This window comes from Rhodamnia argentea, chromosome 1 (assembly GCF_020921035.1).
Source record: "Rhodamnia argentea isolate NSW1041297 chromosome 1, ASM2092103v1, whole genome shotgun sequence".
NCBI lineage: Eukaryota > Viridiplantae > Streptophyta > Magnoliopsida > Myrtales > Myrtaceae > Rhodamnia > Rhodamnia argentea.
The window spans coordinates 16,649,083-16,672,141 of NC_063150.1; the positions used below are offsets into that span (position 1 = coordinate 16,649,083).

Genomic DNA, 23,059 nt, shown 5'->3' on the forward strand with positions numbered 1-23,059 from the left:
TCACGCGCCTCATAAAACCCTAAATGGTGGGCCCCACCACCAAAAATCGCTCCTCTTTGCCGTGTGTCCGTAGTTCGTAGAAGCAGCAGCGGTTTTACGTGAGGGTAATTTCGTCTCTTTGATGTAAAAGATGTGCCCGCAGCAATGTTAGCTGTGGAAGCAGCCATTCTCTCGCTGTAATACCACGAGAAATTCAAAACCGATATACCTATGATAAATTTACTATAAAATATTTTTTGACTGGTACATCCTTTACAAATTTAGCCCAAACTAATATATCCGTAATGAATTTATCCTATGTTAATTTCCATTAAAATTTTATCGTGAAATTACTGAGTTAAATAACACGTGACGATTGCCGGATGTACATATTTGAGATTTTTATCCTATATTTTTCATATCGGTATCAATTTGAGATTTTTTGTAATATTAATTCAATTTAACAAAAACTAACGCATGGATTTTTTATGGTCAAAAAAATTAATTTGGGGTAAAGTTTGATCATTTTGAGATTTTTGATGATTAAAAAAAACAGTTCAAGGTAAATTTTTCATAAGCATATTAGTTTAGAGTTTTTTGAGATAAAAAATAAATTTGAAATAAATTTGTAATGGTATATTAATTTAGAGTTTTTGATAGTATGAATCCGAAAGTAAATCGAAGGTCAATGACTTACTCCAATATTTCACAGGTATCGGCTATTAAATTCTGCCGATAGCATTACGCGCGTCCCACTCAAAGCCTCCGTTCTTTTCCCGCCAAAAGCCCCTCATTTGCTGAGGTGCGTTTCCCTCACTCAGCCGCTGCCTCTCTCTCTGTCGCTTCGAGCACCGCCGCATATCGCCGCTGTGGAACCACCCGATTGACACGGACATGGACATGGACATTCCTCTCCCAGACGAGCTCGAGTGGCTCGAAGCTCACTCTCGCCTCCACGAAGAGGACCCGCTGGACCTCCAGCCACCCGATCCCTACCTTTACCCTCCCATAGTCGACGAGGAAGACGAAGGAGAAGAGGGCGATTCTTGGGGCAATCGAGCCTCGCCGCCTCCTAAGTCTCCGCCATCCGTTGAAGAGCAGCTCGAAAACCACAAACGCCCTTCCCGAGAGGAAGCTGCTAGTCCGATTGAGACGAAGCGGAAGAAAGTTGCTGACCATGAGGACGACGGGGAGGAGGATTGGATGCGTTATTCTCCTCCACCGGAGACTAGTCACACAGAGCTTCGAGAGGAAGAGATTTTGGAGCCGGAGGAGGTCGCCATTTCACGGTACGCGTCTCAGATTGACGGTGAGTGTGTCCCGGTGACGGCGCCCGGAGGTGACAGGGTTTATGCGAAGATTTGTAGGTTTGACATTGATTCACGGCCTAAGAAATTGGATACAAGGGCTCAATCTGATGGTAATTTCCTTTTGTCCTCTTGCCTTACCTGTTTGTAATTATTTTTAGTGTTTGTGGTTTATGGGTGACTGAGGAAAATAATGTAGGAGGAGGAGATTATGTTAGTATCCAATTTCAAATTAGTCAAGTCAATTTATTCTTGTCTTAAGAGATTGCACCAAGAAGTTGGTAGTAGAAAAAAATACCTTATTTTGACTGTATCACACTATGTATCGTTTGACAACCAATAAATCCCCTACCTTTTTATCTTCTTTTTGGAGTCAAGGTGTTCTATTTGCTCGTAGCTCTCGTTTGATACTGGATAAAGCAAATCTTGGTTTTTGTTTCCCTTGTGATGGACCTGGAAGCGGGGGAACATGTCAAGTATCCGCTTGGGATCATGTCTTCTTAGGCCTATTCTGGATGTACAGTGCAATTTCGGTAGTCATATTTCATTTCAATTGGCTTCAGATAGAGTGGTAAGAGAAACTCACCCTCGGATCGCTAACTCCAACAGTTAGTGGTTTATTTCCAAGACCGATTACCGAAATCGAAATAAACTCAGTCCGGAATCCGACAGGAGGTATGATGCCGGATACAATCAAGCAACACAAAGTGACTTGAATAAATAGATTGAAGTGAAGGAATCGGTGGCTGAGATTGTAAGGGATGTAGCTCACCTTGATCTTTCTTGGTTTTGCAATAAGGTACTTTGCTTATTTAAAAAAGAAGAAATCAGTGCTGGCGAAATATGCAACATTGCCAGAAATGTAAGAGCATCCGTGTGTGTATTGATTCATGGATTTTGGCTCTGTTTGTTTCATAATTTGAAATATGTTTTCCTAAAAATGATAGTTTGTATCACTTAAAATAAGTAGTCAATAAAAAAATGTTTCATTATCAACAATAATTTATATCTAAATATTTTTGGGATTAACGACAATATTTTTCGTTCGTTTAATTTTGAAAGCCGTGTGATTGTTTGGAGGAAAATGTTTTTTAAATCATTCTATTTCAGCAAAACAAACTCACCCATTGTGAAAGATTAAACTGAAGATGGTATTAGTATGCTTCGGGGGAACTACATGCTCACTTTGCACTTTATAAAAGTTACAGTTTACCCTTGGCTGTGCTCAATCGTGGGCCATGTCAGTCTAAAGGATTGACTCGCAAATATTGTGTGATGTGGAGTTGGATACTCAGTGTAACTAAACATAAGATAGGGACAATCCTCAGTTAAGTATGTCTTTAAACAGTGGTGCATCATAACCAACTCAAGTATTGATGAGATTTATTTTTCGCTGGTGGTTCCGTGAATCATGTTGGACAGAAGCTTCAGTATGCTGGCTCATGGCAGAAGTGGGCTTGGAGGATGGTTGATCTGATTACTTGGAGTTGAAGTCTCGGCAATGTTGTTCTCTCGTGAGAAGGCATGGGAGCTGATAAGTAGAGAGATGACTGATCATGTCTGTCTAATAGGGTGCAATGGTGTAACAATAATAAACAGAAAATTTAATTCGCTCAAGAAGATCCTAGAGTCTTTCTTGTCCCCATTCCTCTCAAGATTACTGTTAGGCTTAAGACTTGGGATTGAGAAAAATTCCAAGGCTGTCTAGCATCACTGTGATTAGTGTTTGTAACACTCATAATATGTGCTCTAACAGGCAAATTGTCTGCATGATGAAAGCTTTTATGTTCAGCTTGAGGCATGTTGTATTCTAGGAAATCTTAATAATATAGGGTCTATGGTAATAAATGACAGAATCGTTTTCTTTCTATATGAGTTGTCCAAGTTTATTTTTGATGACGTTAGCACCGAATCATTTTGCAGGCCTAACCACTGAACCTGTCAATCTTCTGCTACAAAGATGCGAAAAGGAGGCATTCACCAAGGTATCCATGTCACAAATAAACTTATGCAAGTAGAAGTGTTGGGGCAAGATTTAGAATTTGAAAACTGCTATTTGGGTTTGCTGCTAGCGCAAGTGCTAAAATGCATCTTAACAGAGAGCATGCCATGTCACACATATGGACTTCTGAAAAATGTGGAAAGTTGCAATAGTTCACCAGAAAGAGGAGAGAAATCAACACCAGGAGTTGAATGGTTCTGTTAGAGTGATCTATGTCCATGGGAGGTAACAATCGCAATTACACTTTGAACAATGGAGATTAAAGCTTAAATCCATGTCTCTCAATTCCAGCCTTTGATGCAAAGCCTCTCTTTATAAGTCACACAATCTCTCAGTGCTTTGCTCACCAAAAGTCACACAAAGAACCCTAAAACACTCTTTGATGGCTGATATGTATAATACAGCAATTAACGTTGAAAAGGCTTAAAAGCACGAAATAAAGAAAGTTCGTGTGCCACTGGGTACTCAGTTGGGCATGGAAAGGTGCCTGTCAAGTTCACAGAATGGACTAGCTTTTCAGGGCTAGTGGCTGAGGGCTCGGCCAGTCCATAGAAATGGTTGGCTGTTCCAGGCCTCTGGCCGGTAGCCCAGGCCTTGTGGCCATGCACCCGACCCCAGTTCCCCTGTTACACAAATGCCTATTTTGGACCTCTGGTCGTTTTTGGGCTTTGATCCAAGTTGCTTCTTGACCAAAATGGCTCAACACTGAGACGTAAAAAAATAAGAATAATAGAGAAAAACATGCTGTTTAGAACTCTTTGTGCTTCCATTCGCATTCTGCTATTATGACAAATTAATTTTTAAAGATTGTTGCATGTATGATTGGTAAATTTCATTGATGGTCACTGAAGAATTGGTGCAGTTAGATCATTAAATTTTTCAAATCAACCGACGTAGTGTGCTTTCATATATTGCAACTGATGCATTATTGACAGAGTGCAACTTCTTTTCAATGAAAATGCTAACTTTGTGACAAGAGGGTGCTGATGTGGTGTCTAATCCAGCCCCTACTAAAAAGTTCCAATAGAACATAAGAAAGGAGACAAGGGCTGGCAAACGTCCCTCACCTCCAGAGGAAAGTTGCCGATCCTCTAGGATCAATGTCACAACTTCTTTAGGAAATTGGTCTAAAAACTCTGAAAGTGCATCAAATAACAAACAGAAAAAGTTTAGTACATTGAGATTGAAATCAAGCTTAATGACTTGTTTTGAAAATTTATTAAAGTTCAATGATGCCATATGGAGTTTACCCTGTATTGTCAGATTTTTCTACCTTTATTGCTCTGATTGGTCAATTGCGTGCACGATATCAGTCTCACAGCATCATCCTGTTTTATGTGAGATTTTTTATATAGGTATTGTAGATTTATGTTCTGTAATATCTTGGACTGACCTGAACACCTCAGCACACATAAATCCCATAGACTATAGAAAATAAAAAGGGTGATATTTCTTATTGCATGAAGTAACTTCTTGTCGGGAATAGTTCAGTTTTAGGTGCAAGATGAACTGCCAGGTGAGGTGATAAACTTCAGTTCAAGTTGGCGCAGCTGATAAAATATCCTTGTGAAACCCAGACAAAAACTTCATCTTCAGTCAGTCTACTTGTCTGTCCGAATTCCTTGAAGAACCTAATTAACAGATCATGCAGAGTTGATTGTTACAATTGTTAAGGTCCTACATGCTATTCTAAACTGAATTCAGTCTAGTATTTCCTTGTAATCAGCTCAGTATCAAGTGCATCACATCAAATATCAGAATATCTTTTACACTGTTGTATTATATTTGGTATATCTCACAACAGTTTGCATCTGGTATTTTTCTTGGCGAGACGTATAAGCTTTATTTCCTGTCTAAGAAACTATGGACCTTAGTTAATATGATTATCAATATAAAAGGGCGTTACTGTCATCACCAAATGTTGGTCTTGTATATTAAATATTTGTTTGGCAAAACATGCATTCTGCATGCAAGCTTTCTCATTACAATGATCATGTTTTTGAAGGCTCTACTTGTGAGCTTGGAGGGAAAGAGAGATCAAGTGCTTCCAGGAACGCCAATAATACTGGAGAAACTTTGGGTGGATAAATATGCCCCAAATTCTTTTAGCGAGCTTCTTAGTGATGAACAGACAAATCGTGAGGCAAGACTTTATTCCAAGTGTCTCGCAATAATTGTACATTTTTTCGAAAGCTCCTTTTTTTTTTTTTTTTTGGCTTGGCTAAGCCTTACCAGTGCTTCTGTTTATTGAACTTTTCAATAGTTTCCCAACCTTCTGTTTTGTTGCATTTTCAGGTACTTCTATGGCTAAAACAGTGGGATTCATGTGTTTTTGGGTCTGAAATTAGGAGCACTACAGATGAGGTTCTGTTGGCACTTAGACGTCATTTTTCTGATCGTCAGCATAGAAAATATAGTAGTCTAAACACACTCAAGAGTAGTAGATGGCAAAGATGGACTAAGGAGAGCTTCAAAGATCCTCATAAATCAGACCACATAGATGCCGATCCGAAAGGAACTCCGGATACATGCAGCAAAAGCTCAAGGCTTACTGGCCCACCTGAGCAGAAGGTCAGTACTTTTAGAAAGAATCTGTTAAGTGTACTAAAGGAAGGGTTGTTGATGAAGTGCTGACTCAATGTGGTGTATAGTTTTCAGTACATAGGGAGAAGCATCTCACAACTAACATCTGGATCGCATATGTTGCCTAATAGAGGGTCATGCATGTAAAGATCTATTTAGCAATGTTGTTCGTCCAGTTCACATTGTATTAATAGCTAGAATGGGGTGGCTCTGAAGCAATATGCTGTTGGATGGATGTGAATCTCAAAAACATAATTATTATCTGGATTTTATGGACAGATCCCTGGGAGAAAGTACTGCTATAATGGAAGAGAATATAGAGTAATCGTACCATTATTGCATTACTTGCAGCAATCTTCTCGTTCTTTGTGTTTCATTTGCATTATTGAATCTTCCGCTTCTTCTTCTTGTTTTATTTTTATTTTTTTATGTGGGGGGGGGGGTTTGTGTTGGAAGGATGCTCAAAAGCAGGATGTTCATGCCCCCTGCTACAGAACCAACTATACAGATCTTGTTCTTTTCAAGATATATGAAACATAAACAGTTAGATTATTGTTTGCTTCTAACTTTTAACATTCTATCTCTAGTTTTTAGAAACATTTTACTATCTCCATGTGCATCTTATAGACCTGTTGTCAATACTTTGGATGGTTGTTTCCAATTGTGCAGGTCCTTCTACTCTGTGGTCCTCCAGGACTTGGAAAAACCACACTTGCTCATGTAGCTGCTAAACATTGCGGGTATCGAGTGGTGGAGGTGTTATCTGATTCTCTTTGGCAAGATTTATCATTCATTTATAGATATACCAGTCTGTTAATTATTCTGTGAGTTTTGGGTGACTTTAAATTTGTGAGTAAGGTGCATCAGAAAGTGTCTCATGATAGTTTTTCTTTGCAAGACAAAGCAGTATATACATTTCCGCTTGGTTTTGGCTGATTTATAACTATAACAGGTTTAATACTTCGCTTTGTGTTCTTATTAGACCATCCTTAGGTGTTCTCATTTATGTGCTGGTTTTCCTAGTAACATCAAAAACTGAAAAGGCATCAAAGAGTTGTAAACATTGATGATGATGGATTGGGAAACAACTTTTGAGGACCTATAAAAGACATCCTTAGCTGGGACCTGAGTTGTACTGATCAGATTGACCTGCGTTATAACAATTACAGAATGTATCGTCCGCTAAATTAAGACAGGAACACTATACCAGACTTTCAGGGTGGTTAGCTGTTTTTCTGAACAAAAGAAAAAAAGAATGACAGTGCATTTGTTATAAAATGCTTTATTATATCCCTTCTGTGTATTGTGGTTATTTTAGACTTGAGCTTCTGTCTTTGTCCTTATAATAGATTATTTCCCACTTCCACCCCCGTCCCCTCCATCATGTTTGGGGTCATTCCATTAGCATCTTTTCTCATTTAGGCCTCATAGTGTGTTCCTTCTCTTGCTAGTTATGTTCCAGCTATAATTACTGAAAGACTGTCTGTGTAGATCAATGCTAGTGATGATCGGTCTTCAGCAACAGTTGAAGCCAAAATTCTTGATGTGGTTCAGATGGACTCTGTCATGGCTGACTCAAAGCCCAAGTGTTTGGTCTGTGTTCTTTAAAAATGTCTGGCTCTGGATTTTTGTACTATCGGAGATGATGAGTGTGATGTTGATTGTGCAGATAATTGATGAAATTGATGGTGCTCTTGGGGATGGGAAGGGGGCGGTGGAGGTTATACTAAAGTTGGTAAGTCATTTCTGGAATATCTTAAGATGACATTACAGTGCATTGCTGATTATGATTATATTTACCAATGCCATTTTAAAATTCACACATTACATCATATATAGTATGCATGGATTAACGATACAGCAGTTAGTAGCTGATAGTCAAAAGGTATTTTGTTTTTTGGGTCGAAACTAAGGTTATAATCCACAAACGGTCTTGCTACCATAGGTATAATAAGATTATTCTTCCTTGGTTTTCTTTATAAGCAAGCCTCTTTAATGAAGGGTTGTGAACTTGTGACACTAAATAGAACTAGTTGGCGTGTCTCAGGAGTTTGCTTATTTCTTAACTTACACTTGTCATTTTACTTTAAGAATTCTACTATTTCTCTTTAATGTAACTTGTGTTCTGAGTAGAAAAGAAGCTGAATTCAAGTGCACACCAACTGTGAAATTCTTTGCATCTCTCATTTTCTCTAATAGGTAAAAAAGTTTAAGATAACAACCAAAGAAAGAAAGAAAGCGTTACAAAATACAGAAATCAAACTAACAGATGTGAGCCAATCAATGTTCCAACGAAGCCTTGAATTCCAGTTGATGGAATGATTATTTATCTTAGAAAGTGTAGAACTTTTGATGTGATGCTATGTCACAGAAGTGCGGCTAATTGTCATACAAGTGTTTACCACACTTTAACCACAACACAAAACAATCCAAGATCTTGTCTTACATCCATGGGCGACCTTGAAGCCGACAAACTCAAGAGAAGTTATCCCAATTTCTCTGGACAGATTTCCATAATTATGTGCTCCGCACCTTCAACTCCCTTGGAATGGAAACCTTGCTCCCCTTAGCTGTATCTAGGAAAAAGAAAAACATAGTTCTTTCCCACGGGCTGTGCAAATCTCCATTGCCATTTGCCAAAAAGGGCTTTGATTAAACAACACAATTCTTACTTCCATACCTTAATCATCCAAACATTTGTATATATGATTCTAATGGAAAGTAAACTTCGAGTCTTCGTAATACAATCCCTCCCAAATAAGATCTTATTTTTGGAGTTTTCCATTAGAGAGAGATGACATGATTGTATGAAAGAGATTTGGAATTTTGCCAATCAGTAACTGATAGGTTTTGGGTATCCCTTTTTGGTTCTAGTTCCAAGAACAAGCATATCTGGGAGCCTGTTTTTCTTTATTGAGTGTGTGGTTGGAAAAGTTCTTCCCTCCAAAGCAGGGAGATTTGGTATTATTGAAAGTTCTATTCCCAATCTTGCCATTGATTTCCTTTCTCTTTTTCCCAATCCTTGCTTGGTGGCTAAGGGGTTGGATGCCATTCAGAACGAATTTTCGTGGGGTGATACTGAGGAGGGTTCTGTCCAAAAAAAAAAAAAGATACTGCGGAGGCTCACAAGTTCAATTTGGTGAATGGGAAAGCAGCCAAATGACCTTTTTGAAATGGCAGCGTAGCCGTTAAGTCCCTCTTGTTAATCAACAAGGCTCTTCTCAGCAAATGGCTTTGGTGGTTCAGTGTTGCAAATTAACATCTTTGGAGACAAAGTAATAGTTGCAAAATTTGGCCTTGAAAAGGCAGGTTGGATCACTGAGGATAGGGGAGCTTCACATGGACCAATGTATGAAGGAAGATAATAGAAGGTTGAAGCGAGTTTCTTCTCATGGAAATAGGACACAGATTTGTTCTCATGGTTGGTGTGGGGACACAACTTTGAAAGATTGGTTCCTAGATGTCTTTGGCATCACCAGGAACAAGGACGCTTTGGTAGCGGATTGTTTTTTTTAGGACGATGCTATGGTCATTAGTGATTTCTTGAGGCAAGCCCAAGATTGGATGTTCGAAGTTTTTTTTCTTTTTTGATGCTTTGGGTAATTCGAGGATCTCTACTGCTTCTGAAGATGCTTTGGTTGAGACAGTGAGAGACACGAATTTTTTTTTTCTATAAAGTCTTACTAAATCCTGCTAGATAGGGAGGGTTTTCGAGGTAGATTGTATTTCCCTTGAAAAGCAATTTGGAAAGTGAAAATCCCAACAAGAGTTTCCCTTTTTTTTTTTTTGCTGGTGAAGATAACCTTCAGCAAAGAGGCAAAGTATTCGTTAATTGTTGTTTCATCTGCAAACAGGAGGCAGAGGCCGTTGGGCATCTTCTCCTTCTTTGTTCTTGGAGAAGGGCTTTCGACAGCTTCCTCTGCTTGCATTGCGTTATCTTGTGTTATTGGAGGTTCTATTGAGAAGAAAAATTGGGTTTTGCTGGTCATTCACTTACAGCGCAACAAGAAAAAACGAATCACCTCAACTCCTCTTTCTATCTTTTGGTTGATTGGGGAGAAGTGGAACAAGAGAGCTTTTGATGGAGAGGAATCTCCCATCTCTTTTTTCATTGAAAATTGGCTTAATGTTTGATACTTTTGGTATAGCGGACACTTGCTGAGGATGCAAATGGATTGGTTAATATAGTTGATGATTATTGAACTCCATTTTGGTTCTGAGAGCTGCTTTATACATGGCTTTAGTGATTTGAACTTTTCTGTATATGGGTTGCACCCCCTTGTTGCCCTATAGTCTATCCTTTTACCTGTGACAAAAATGAAGAAGTGTGAGGTCTTGGTTTCTTTGCTAAGAGCATGTATGCAATCCTTATATCAGAAGCAAATTAAAAACTGACAACTGTATTCCCAAAATCAAGTCCTCATGATTAAAAGCTTGAGGATTCATGATTCCTCCTCCATGTGTGATTCCTTTTCTTATGTCTATATTAAAGAGGGAATAGGCCGCCCTATGTTGAAGTAGATTATCGCGGCAACTCTTCTTTATTTTGTTCAGAACTAGGTTTTTATCAGATCAAGTATTTTATTTTGCTCGAACTTATAATTTCCTCATTTCATCGCATAATATATTAAGGTCTCTGCTGGAAGGAAATTTGAGGAAGGAAAGCAAAATGCTGCAAAAGAAGAACAATCTGGAAAGATCTCAAAAAAGAGGCAGAAGACTCCATCACTATTGAGACCTGTTAGTTCGTTGCTCAGACATATATTTCTTGTAAATTACTTTTATTCAATTTCATAGTGAATCATCCACATATTACAGGTAATATGCATATGTAATGACCTTTATGCTCCTGCCTTGAGACAATTACGTCAGATTGCAAAGTAAGTGTTTTCTGCTTTCTATTAAATTGTTTTCCACGTATTTTAGATGGCATTGTAATGGTTTCCATCCTCTAGGAACCACATTAGTTGTGTGCGTTTACTTGTAAAGGAAAAGCAAATAATCATCATTGGTTTCCATTTCTCAAAGCTTGAACCGTGTAGCTTGCATTAGTAGCCTAAAGTATTAACAACACTCCCGTTATCTGGACCCAAATTTTACTTTGAGCATCAATGAACACGTGGATGCAATACAAGTACATTGATGTAGTATGCTATATATTTGATAAGGAACTTTTGTTATGATGTCAACCTATTTTATATCATATTTTGTGATGCTGAAGTTTGTGAAGAAGAAAATGGTCATCTACCTGGAGTGATTACATTTGAATAAGCTTCCACTTAGGTATCCTTAAAGTGGTTGACCAGTGTTTATGTCCAGCGTATAGATCAAGACATTTAGCTTCTTAACACTTTGTTACAATAAACTTATTCAGCCTTGCTGCCGACCTATACAGAATGCCAAACTTTGAAACACTTTTTCCATTGCATCCATCATGCTTTTGTGTCAATTGTGACATCGCCATCAATACACTATTATTTGCCAAAACAAAGCGAAGGCATCTAATTTGCTTTTTGTTGCTATTTCTTGATCCTCAGTTTGTGCTGAAGCTTTGTTGCTACCCTCTTCCTCCTGGATTTACAGTCCAGTTTCTTGTTCATACTATATAGATGAAACTTTCATCTTCCAGTACGTCCCATACATTGAGCTTTGCAGTTACTCCCTCAATTCTATCAAACCCATGTCATTTGCAGAAAACATAAACTTAGGGACACCAATTCAAGAGTGCTGACTAAGCTCATTTGTTGTTCCTCTTGTAATTTTTGGTTTTCGCTTTTGTTATCTTTTCTTCCAAAAGAATGCCTCAGTTCTCTAGGTGAACTGTCCCCCACTCAAAATTGAAGACAAAAGACGCCCATTTTGCACTCTCCTCTAGAGTTGACTGAGTTCAAGAAAGACGGTAATACTTCAAACTGCTTTCACAGCAGCAACAGATATTCGCATGTAGACATAGTTGCTGGTCGCTTGACAACTGACAATGGTATCTCATGCAAACTCCTAGTAGATGCCATGAACTATTGAGGAATATTATGTCTGTGGTGTTAGTGGCTACAGAGGCATATCTTGTAGATAATCATGTAGTGTATATTTTTAATAAGGAAGGGGTGCTCAGACATCCCTAACCACTGACTCTCATTTTTTCTCTTGTTGTTTAATGTTTCACACGAACAAATTGTTCTTCCTGTCCGTCTTGTATTTGGCTACCAACCTATCTCCTAGTATATGTTCACCATCTACTGAAGGCCTCTGTAGCTTATGTGATATAGTCAAATTGCATCTTTTCATATCAAAGCTAAGCTTAAATCAGCTTATAAGAGGAGGACTTTTCCCTTGTCTTATTAGAACATAATTGCATCAATAGAAAAACTAAGCTAATCCTTGTGATAGTGAGATTGGTTAATTCTGTTCTAAAAGATGGGTGATTTCTTCTATGAGTTAAAAGCAACCTATTTTGTGGTTTCAATGCGTGTTTCTTTGGAAGTGTATCTCTTCAGGCTTTTGCATAATTGGTGTTGGATCATACGTACCACTTTTACTAGAACTAATATAATTTATTTTGGAAGTACTTGAACTTGAGTAAGTATTTGCTTCTTTGTGACACAGGGTTCATATATTTGTCCAACCGTCCATTAGCCGAATAGTGAGCAGGTGTTGAATGGCTACTTTAAATCTATTTCATGTCTGCTTGTTGTAAGTTCTGCACATATGAGGGGGCGTAACTTTTATATTTGTTTTTTTTTTTCATTGTACTTTCTTAATAACCATACAGCAACCTGGATAGTGATGTCCCACATTTAACAGGTTGTTTGAAATTTTCAATAAAAGATTGTCTTCTTTTTACTCATTGGCAGCCATTTGGACATAGGGGATCATTGTCAAAGATGCTTTGTGAGTTATGGGTCAAGTACCTGCAACCACATGCTTATAAATTGAAGTGGTTATAACTGTTTATACATCAAGGAGAAAATAAATTTAATTGATTATTATAGTGCATGGATGTACTTATGATAGTTTTGTATGTGTCAGCAACGCTGATTATGAAGCTTTAATAACTTTATAGTGCTAGGATGGGCCATATCTGGTGGTCTTTAACCATGATATCCACCAAACAACATGCGGTATGTCCGAGACATTTTTCTCTACTTGGAGATAAGTTTGTGGTATCATACGAGAGAGAATTGGTAGCGATTGCCAGAGGATTAGACATTGAAGCTGTAACACACTAGAAAAACCAGCTGACAAAGTATATGCAATTCATTCATGAATATTCCCCCTCAATCCGAGACTCCTGTAACTGTGCTTTTGAACTCAGTATCTGTCGTTCAAACAAGCTGTACATAATGGTTTTGAATAACTAATAAATATAATTATAAGATTTTCTAAGAAGACCATTTAGCAAATAAAAGTAGCAGGTGGTATGTTTGGTAGCAATTTTACCCAAAGGATAGTATTTAATGATTAAAAGTTAAGCAATTGAAAACATTTGACCTTGAAATCTTTTCCAGTCTGATTCATTATTTAGTAATTGATGCCGGGGCTTACTGAATGTAAAAGTATTTTTTTTTCTTGGTTTAGTGATTCAAGCACTTATCTGACACTTCATTTATATCTTAATGGAATCCATGGTTTTTGTGGCCCCTCAACTTATGCATGTTGAAATTTTGGTACTTTTGACTAAAAAAAAAAAAACTTTTGGTACTAGAATACTCTATAATTTATGAAACAAATTTTAAGCTCTTGCTCTTTATTTAATGACAGACTTAAGTATATTTGTAGCAAGGAGGGAATGAAAGCAAGCTCAATTGCACTTACTGCCCTTGCAGAGTACACTGGTGAGTTGATGGTCAAAACACATCAGATGCTCCAGCCATGCATCACACGCAGCTGTCACGACAGTCTGATTGTTTGCTTCGTCTTTTCGTGTCTAATTATTTCCTTCAAGTGCTTGACTGTGTGTCTTTAATTTCAGAATGTGACATCCGATCTTGTTTAAATACTCTTCAGTTTCTCAACAAAAAGAAGGAAACTCTCAATGTGGTAAGACCTTCTTTATCTGCAGGAATTTTTTGCTTACTATACTAATGGTTAGCTTTTAACTTATATTGTGTAGCTTTAGTCTCTTATAACTACAATGCTACATAGAGGATGGCTTCCAAACCATTTTCCATTGGGTTAATGTTCTGTGTAGTTTTAATGTGCCAGAGCTCGGATCACCTACTGTGCTTCTGGTATATAGGAGAAGCATAACTCCAGATTTGATTTGACCGATTAGCTCAATGAAAGCAGTGGGTAGATTGAGCAAATTGGTAACTTCTTTTAAGTTGGTTCAAATTGCTTTTTTTTTTTTTTGGAGGTTCCAATTGCTTTGAATCCTGCAAAAAATTGAATGTTTGGATCTCACAGTTGAAGTCTTGCTATTTTTATTAATGTAGCCTGACAAATCTGAATTTTCCATTGACATGGAGAATCAGTAGATTTGAACTGCAGCGGGAGGCTTTGAACACTAGACTCATGAACTGCTATATAGAAGTCATGACTGTGAGAAGTAAGCATAGGTGACCCTGCGGCTGTAGATTGATGGATCCTTCCTGCTACAATAGCAGGAAAGAATCTGCAATCTCTTTACATTTGGGTTCTGGGGAAGTGAACTTCCCTTCTCTCGGAAGACCAAATAGCCATTCCCTAATACTTACAGGATGATCTAGTGAGAGTTGAGTAGTTTTACTGGAAATTGCATTCTATGAATTGTTGGTTTCAATTTTCTCCATATTGTTGCCAGTGGCAGTTGCCTGTTCTGTTGAGTTTCACCAATACTCATATATCTTTGCTGTCTTTCAGGTGGACATAAGTTCTCAAGTGGTTGGTCGAAAGGACGTCTCAAGAAGTATCTTCGATATATGGAAAGAGGTAAAAAAAAGTAGTATATCTGTAAAGTCTATCTGATTATCTCTAGTTTCTCACTGCAGCTAGTAATCGAGGGCTCTCTCTTGTGCAGATTTTCCAGAAGAGAAAAAACAAAAGGGACAGAAAGTCTAGTATTGCCAGCAGTCTGTCCAGCGAATTCGATGCTTTGCACTCTCTGATTTCTAGTCGGTAGGTGGGGATTTCCGAGAATTGCAATTTCCTGTCCTTGTCTTCAGTGGATAACCTTATTGGATATATATGTTTAATGCAGCGGTGACTATGATTTAGTCTTGGAAGGGATTCATGAAAATATTTTGCACCTTCATTATCATGATCCTGTAATGTGGAAAACTGTAAGGCCAACGACCTTTTCGTTTCTGATGATTAGTTTAGAAAACTATATTGAGCTTTGACAGTATTGCATAAATTACTATGACCTGAGATCTGATTGTCTTGTGTCAACCAAAAGGTTGCGTGCCTCGATAGCATTGGTGTTTCTGACCTGATTCACCAATATATCTTTCGCTCGCAGCAGATGCATCTTCAAGGTAAGATGTGTTACCTGTCAATGTCAACTTTTCCATGTTGAATGTGTCCAATGCTCGAGAACATCATTTAATTGCTGCTCTTTTATCAAGTTTATCAGCCTTCTATTGCAATAGCTGTACATCGCCATGTAGCTCAAGTTCAGAAAGCAAATATCGAGTGGCCGAAGTCTTACCACAGGTGCATGACATTAAAGCTGATGCAAAATGCTTGTACTTTTTATTCCTTGACCTGTCTTATACTCTTCATGTATGAAATTCAGATGTCGAACAATGTTAATAGAGAGGGCAGACACTCTGCGGGACTGGTGTCGTAGGATTCCTCCTCATCTATTGAGGCATTTATCAATTAAGTCCGTTATTGAAGACTCAGTTTCTCCGTTGTTGCATATCCTCTCTCCGCCAAATTTGAGGCCGGTAATTTGCTGCTACTCAATTTATTTAATCGTCTTTTGTGATATGCTTTTTTTTTGTTAGGTGAAAAAAGTTATCTATAAAATTGCTTCGCAAAGTGTTGTGGCAAGGTTTTGGTTGGGTGTTTGAATATTAATAACTCATTTTGAATTTGCCAATCCACCTGGCAAATTCTCAGATCATTGTATCGTAAATTTGTGAAACATGGAGGAACAGTAGTATTCAACTCTACCAACTTTTCTTATCATTTGATAGTCAATTGTCTATGATGATGACCGTGGTGTTAATATGAAAGCAAACCTTTTTCTTTCTCGATACTCTAAATTCTCGCATGTGTTGACTTGTATGTTATTCTAGTTCCATGTTTACGTGCTTTGGTTGAATTCTGATAAATTTTCCTGGTAACAAAACTTTTTGGCATCTGGAAAGAACTTGTGTAGGTCATATGTGCCATATGTTGAAGCTTTGAATAATATCTTGATGCAAACCATACATAGACCAGAAGCTGCATTCTTTGAGAATAGTTTATGATTGCAATTTAACACAACCTACCCAATGCTAGATGCAGAGGCACATAATAGATCGATGTGAACATCATGAGCTGTCCCGCAATAAAACCCGTTGTTGATGATACCTTTTTCTCGGTTCCTTCTTCTCCTTCTTCCATAACCTAAGCTCGGAGAAGGAAGAGATAAGAGGGCCCTAGACGTCCATAATAGAGTCCGACCATAACGACCGAATTTATTATTTTCATGCATAAGGATACTGCATTACCTAGTAGAAAAGACTTCAAAATCATCAAGACCTGTTAATATCTTCAAATGTCTACTTCAATAATAGAGCTGTTAATGTCCTGATTTTGTTTGTGTATCTTAGTGTACTGGCATTAACAGATGTTTTACTGAACGTGAGAGAAAAGATGAGAAAAATTGGTTTATTAAACTTCTTGGTCTACCGATACATAAGCTTTCAAGGATATTTTGCCTTTTACCTCCCTAAACTGCATTTCTCAGATGTAAAAAGGTCACCTAAATCTTCTGCTCAATGCTATGACATGTACCTGGACCAAGGTTTTTGAGTTGGTTCAGTGTATATTAGGATATCAGATCTAAGTGTGGACTATGTTAGCATTGGAGTGTCCTATAATCCAATTAAATTGATACACAAAGGTAAATGGTCATATGAATTTGTAAGAAAATGCGGAACCATTGAATTGCTTAATCTGAAGTTGTTTCGATATCTGAGACTACAAAGTACATTCCCTTAATTAAGTGGAATACAAATTGAGTGAATTGCTTAAATTGTCAAACGGAAGCTCTCTTAGCTTACTTTTATTTGAACACAGAAAACTATGGGTATAATCGAGCATTACAATGACAACCACTCAAGCCTTATTCTACTAATTTAGGTCGTCTTTTTGCATCATATCAAACTACTTAGGCTCTGTAAACATGGAGTAACTCAACCACCTTTCATGAGATAGGCCCTCTTTCAACTACTCTGACGAATTTCTATTGTTTAGATATTGCCACTCCACTCTCATAGTGCCCTGAGGGAGAACAAGAAATTTCATAGTAAGGCTTTCAACTGTACAAGTAAATCAATGAGTATTTCAAAACTTTCAACAATGGCCCACTGGCAGACTTCACTAGTCAATCCTAAGGCCAGAAACATCTAAAGCAAAGAACAACACATTTAAGAATCAGTAAATGATCAGCATTGCCTCCGAGTGAAACAATAGTGTCATTAGCAAAGAGCAAGTAGAGGTGTATTACATCAAATCCTGAATCAGACCACCATCCACGCAATAATTATTCACACGTTGGCTTGGCGTACTTTTTGCGTGGGAATTGGTGATATCACATCGATTATTTTTGTCTACTGTTGATTGTAATTGTTAAACGGAGAAATGTAATAACTTAGGTAAGAATTCATTAAATTTCCTTATCATGGTAGTTGGATTTAATCTCACAAGATCAGCTTCATTTTTCGGTCCCCTGAGAATTTCACGAGGATATTGTTTACATTTCCACCTGCTGAAATTATTATGGCTTCATTTAAAACGTAACTACGAGATCTGTGTGCTCTTTATTCCAGAACCAAATGATTTTTAAATAACTGATTGAAAATTCTAATTTGGGCAAAAGCACAATTTTGCAAGAACTTTTCCATACCAGCTTTTGGTCCTAGCAGAGCATAAGGTATCCCTCATTCGGTTTATAAATTGACTGTAAATCCATGTAACCTAACAGGGGAATTGGACCATATGGGATTAGGGGGAAACAAAACTTGAAAAAAAAAAAAAAGAATAAGAATGAAAAGAGTGTCTTTTCTGTATTTCCCCACATGCATGATGCTAGTTTGCTGTCATTTTGTAGTTCTCACCTGAAATAATCCTTGGCCAAGCATCCCAAAGATGGAAATTCTAAGTACAACAAACCTTGTGCAAAACGAATTTAGTGAGAGAAACCCAATCTTATCATGACATGACACGTTTTAACACAAAAATGACATTAATTTACACATTTTCATTTATTTTGTATAGAAATCACTCTGTAATCATGTTGATACATTTTGGTGATGACACAAAATGACAAATAACTGACTCTAATATCATGACCCCTCACAATTCCCACAACTGCTGGTACTTAAACAAGGTGACAGCTGACACTACATGCAAAGAACAACTTCAATGCAAGTACCTATTCCTTGTTGCTTTGCTGCTATGGTCTTTAATAGGGCTTTGGGCTTCTCTCAGGTGGCAATGCACTTATTGTCAGAGAAGGAGAAGAATGATCTGAATCGGTTGGTTAGCACAATGGTGTCTTATTCTATAACATATAAGAACGCAAATTCTTGTCCACCGGGTAACCTGAAAGAGGAAGCTATCTCGGATTCCTCTTCACTTGGTTTTGATCCACCTATTCATGATTATGTCAACTTCAAGGTAAGGGTTGTGAACTATATATCCTAATTCGCATGCTTCGTGGCTGTTGATTATATAGTTCTCAAAGTGTTCTTGTCTGTGCTAAGCAGGACTACAAGTCTAGTCATCACATACTCCCAGCAGCAATGAAGCAGGTGTTAGTCCATGAGGTAGGTTGATAAAGTCCTTTAGCTCAGTGCTATGCGTTTTATGTGATGATTCCTCTCAAACTGATCGGGTTTTGAAAATCAAGTTGAGTGGTTCGCTTTACTCGGACATAATGCTCAATCAACAAACAACCTTGTAGTTGGCACCATTTTCTTCTTCCCAACTGATTCCAGCCTAAAAGAACGGAAGCATTCAAATATAGGCATCTTCTTTATAACATGAATTGGCTTTAAAGAGATAGGATTTTTGAGCATTTTGAAAAGTGAACTTCTTTGCGTCTATCTATGTTGAAAGAGGAGAAAGATATGACAATATCCAGTTTAAGGTTGTATTGGCATAAGATTTGAAGTAACTTTTGGTGCATAAAGTACCTAATGGAATATTTTCATGCCAATTTGTCTGTCTAGCTTTATCATCACCACAATCAGCCAGAGATGACATGAAATTGAGACACTCAAACTTTTAATTCCTATGATTTCCATTAGATATGTAGTTAGGATAGGACTGCAAGTTTTTCTAATTCTTGTCAAGGTGCTTTGCATTATGTACCAAGAGGCATGAGCTGCTGCATGTAGTAAGAAGTGTCTCAAAAACTCAACCACATTGCTCAAGATGTTGTCACAGCCGTAAACTGGAGCTGGAAAACTTGTTAGCTTCAATAAGAGATACTTTTATGAAATTGGCTTGATCATGAGCTGAGTGCAAATCGTATGGAACAACTGTTGTTCAAAGTTGAGGGACCTTAATGTTTAGCCTCTCTTTTAGTGCATCTGGTTTTATCTTGGCTCGCACCGTCTTATGGCAGTAAAGATCTATCCATCCTTTTACTAAAATGGAAGTTCAATTGGTATGTTGATGCCAATTAATTTAACACACAAATTACTGCCAATGCTGTTGAAGCTTATGTTCCTGTCATGTCGCTTCAGCAGAGAACTGGCCATGTTAATTGGGTGCCCATGCAGACTCTCTCTCTCTCTCTCTCTCTCTCTCTCTCTTGAGCATGGGTGCCGCAGGCATGCCACGTGCTTTTGTGTTTGTCATGCTGGTGTCTGGGTGCTTGTGCACACAGTCCCAACTGCATGTGCCTGTGCATGCACTGCATGTAGGGATATGGGCAGATCCACAGGTGCCTTGTACAATTTGAATATTGTGGTTTAGGCTATTATGAAGCATTCCCTTTTTTATTGACATTATCAATTGTTGCTCACATCCTTAAATTCAATGAAACTCAGGTCGAGAAACAAAAGATTTTGCATGGGTGCACTGGGAAATCTGTTTCACAACATATTGAAGGAGAGAAGACTGGTGGAGCCATATACAATTCTCTCAATGCGGCCACTTGTGCTATGAAGGACATTGACAGTGGAGCTATTATATCTGGCTCTACTCAATTTAATGCAAGTGCCTCCACTAATTTTTCATCCCTTGCTCACAACAGAGCTACCACTGTGGTTGCAAAGCTAAAGCCTACTAATGATTCTAAAAAGCTTTCTGCTGGCCGCGGCTTCTTTGACAGGTGCTTTATTTCGATCATTGAATTTTTCTTTTCAACCTTCTAACTTTAACTTGAGTGGTCATTGTTTAAAGGTTTGGATTGCAGAATACATAGGAACTCACCTTTTCTTTCTGTAACCCGCGATATTAGTTTTAAAAGCTTCCTCTCATGGCTACAGCTATAGGGTTGTCCCGACCAGGAAAAGTGTTATCTACCTATCGAATTCGAAAGTTTGAAAATGCTTAGCTCCTTTATTACAAAACATTTTTCTTCGTGTCTTTATATATGGCCATGTGGTTCCACGAACCTTTCCTGTCTATCCTACAGAAGATAGTAGCTAAACTCACTGATAGTCCTTCTCATTTCCTCAGTATGTAGTTAACATCTGCCTTAGTTTTAAGTCGGAAGAATTCTTAAAAGCAGCAGCCCCTCTTGTTAATTCAATGCTAGCATGAAATCCACTTATCCTTCTTGAATAATGCTACCATAATTGAGTGCCCTCATTTCCTCTGTTAGCTTGCTTCACTCTCCACATAGGTTCTGTAGAATTTAAACATGGCAGCCTCTTTTTCATATATTTAAAACTTACAGAAATTGTGATATACCTCCCTTGATGTTACCAATAGCCTCTTAAAGCATAATTTGGTTTTGAAATGCTTGATATGATTTTTTTTTTTTGTCAGACTTGATACGATTTAGTAGCTTGTGATCAATGCATACTTTTGGTTCTGCATTGACATCTCAATGGTTTGGGAAAAGACACTAAAATGTGCCATAATTCTTGTACGGTGCTTACTTTCATGCCATAACTTTCGAAGCGACCATTTAAGTGTCATAACTTTTAGAAACCAATCACTTGCTTGAAAATGCTATGTGGCATTTATCGAATATTAAATAATCCGACACGGCATGCCGGAAATTAATGCGACTAGGATTTTCAGGCAAGAGATTGCCTATGTAACTTAATGATATGCTTTCCTAAAAGTTATGATATTTGACTGATCTCTTGAAAAGTTATGGCTTCAAAATGAGTGCCATACTAAAGTTTTGACACTGTTAGTGTCCTTATTCCCAACGGTTTTTAACTGGTGTGTATTCGTGGCTCCATGCCAAATATATGTCTTGTCTTTCCGTTGATGTTGCACATAGAATTGGAGATCTGCTCCTTGCCAAAGAAGATTGTCTACATTTAATGTGCCTTAGAGCATGCATTATTCTTGATTCTGCTGAATATTATCCTTCTATGGAACAGGTTTAGAAAATTGAAGGCTGACGGTTCTGAGACCTCAGACAATGCCGCACAAAAGGCGACCACCTTAAAGAGAGACTCGTACCCTTTGCTTTTCAAGTTTAATGAGGTAAAATATTTGATGCCATCCTCACTTAATTGAAGCTGGTAACAAAGTAGAAAGCGTGAATGAGATGTTGAAGCATCGTATCCCAAATTGAATATTGCCCCATCCCATGTGATAGACATAGATTATTGGAACGCAAACTACAAGAACACACACCTCCTCAAAGAGATTTTCGACTCCCACCAGAATCTGAAAAATATATGCTATTTATCAGTTGCAACAGCTGAAATAACTCAAAAGATTTGGATTTTCTACTTTTCATACGAGGTTATGTTTTTTTTCGTTTTACGTTTTGGTGTTGTCCGTCCAGATTTAAAGCTCCCTGTTTATGAGTTAGTGATGTCCTTTTCTGCAGGGTTTCACAAATGCAATAAAAAGGCCGGTTCGAATTCGAGATTTTTTGCTGTGACTACCTAGGGTATTTTGAAGCCTCACAGAGGTGCAGCTTTCATGGCACAGTATGACAAGCATCTACAGATCAATCTTCTCATGCATCTGTGAATCATAGCTTGAAACTTACATTTCAAAATGTAAAATAAGCTGTCTTTGCGAAAAGGCTGAGATAGCACATGCAGTGTAAAATACATTACTATTGGATGAGTTCTGCTTGTTCCAGTTGAAGTCGCTGACATGGCTACCTTCTGTGCTTTAAATTCTGAAAATGGAGATCTCTAGAGAATTCAAAGGGTCTGGGAATGCCATGCTAGCGAAAAAGGAGTATAAGCTTTTCGAGTGAGAGCTGCTAGGGAAAACGTTGAGGCAAAGACATGTTACTCCAAATGGCCATTAGAGGTTTGTACAAGTGAAGGGATTTGCATCATGGGAACAAGTTTAAGAACTATTTGTGTGATCTATGGTACATTTATTGTGCAAAAAATAAATGATTTGAAAAGCATAATCCTAGAAAAAATTACTTGTATCGTCTAGAAAAATGAATGAAGAAAAATATTTTCATCATTTATGAAAATATTTAGACATAAATACCGATAATGAAAATATTCTTTACTGAGTAATTATTTCTAGCGATACAAATAGAGTCTAGTTTTAAGCAAAGACTCTTTTGATACCCTAGTTACTGCTATAAGCAAGATTCGTAGCAAGTAGGGGAACTAAGTTCGCAGACCCGCAAAACTAGTAGAATCGTGATTTCTATGCCCTAATATTAGTGGAAGCATGGGAAGGAGCTCCAATCATTACACTATCAAATTTAACCTTGATAACTTGTTTTATTCAATCAAGCTTTTGGCTATAAAGTTTTGCTAGTTATTAACGTTAGAAATCTCTGTCTCATTGATGTAATTCCTTAGTCACTCTTAGTTTCATCTCCTAAATTTAATTTAATTTCCTTCTAAAACAAACTCCGAGACTTGGTTATTTGAAA

The 23,059-nt window shown here is 37.8% G+C and overlaps 1 protein-coding gene across 3 annotated transcripts; it reads left to right on the plus strand.

The window, feature by feature from the left end:
• Positions 1–737: 737 nt before the first annotated feature.
• Positions 738–22,237, plus strand: LOC115754643 (chromosome transmission fidelity protein 18 homolog). Of its 3 annotated transcripts, none has more exons than XM_030693730.2 (23): positions 738–1,399; positions 3,210–3,271; positions 5,294–5,431; positions 5,584–5,859; positions 6,541–6,627; positions 7,363–7,464; positions 7,541–7,606; positions 10,504–10,611; positions 10,690–10,751; positions 12,475–12,519; positions 13,630–13,703; positions 13,841–13,908; positions 14,710–14,778; positions 14,867–14,964; positions 15,047–15,128; positions 15,245–15,323; positions 15,414–15,501; positions 15,584–15,737; positions 18,493–18,681; positions 18,771–18,830; positions 20,061–20,344; positions 21,576–21,681; positions 22,034–22,237. In XM_030693730.2, exons 1-23 carry the CDS (start codon positions 874–876, stop codon positions 22,085–22,087), a joined length of 2,877 nt encoding a protein of 958 aa, XP_030549590.1. In that variant the 5' UTR covers positions 738–873; the 3' UTR covers positions 22,088–22,237. The 3 variants fall into 3 exon arrangements, with proteins under 3 accessions (XP_030549590.1, XP_048129333.1, XP_048129334.1); XM_048273376.1 differs by having other exon boundaries at positions 21,576–21,630; XM_048273377.1 differs by lacking the exon at positions 5,294–5,431.
• Positions 22,238–23,059: the final 822 nt, after the last annotated feature.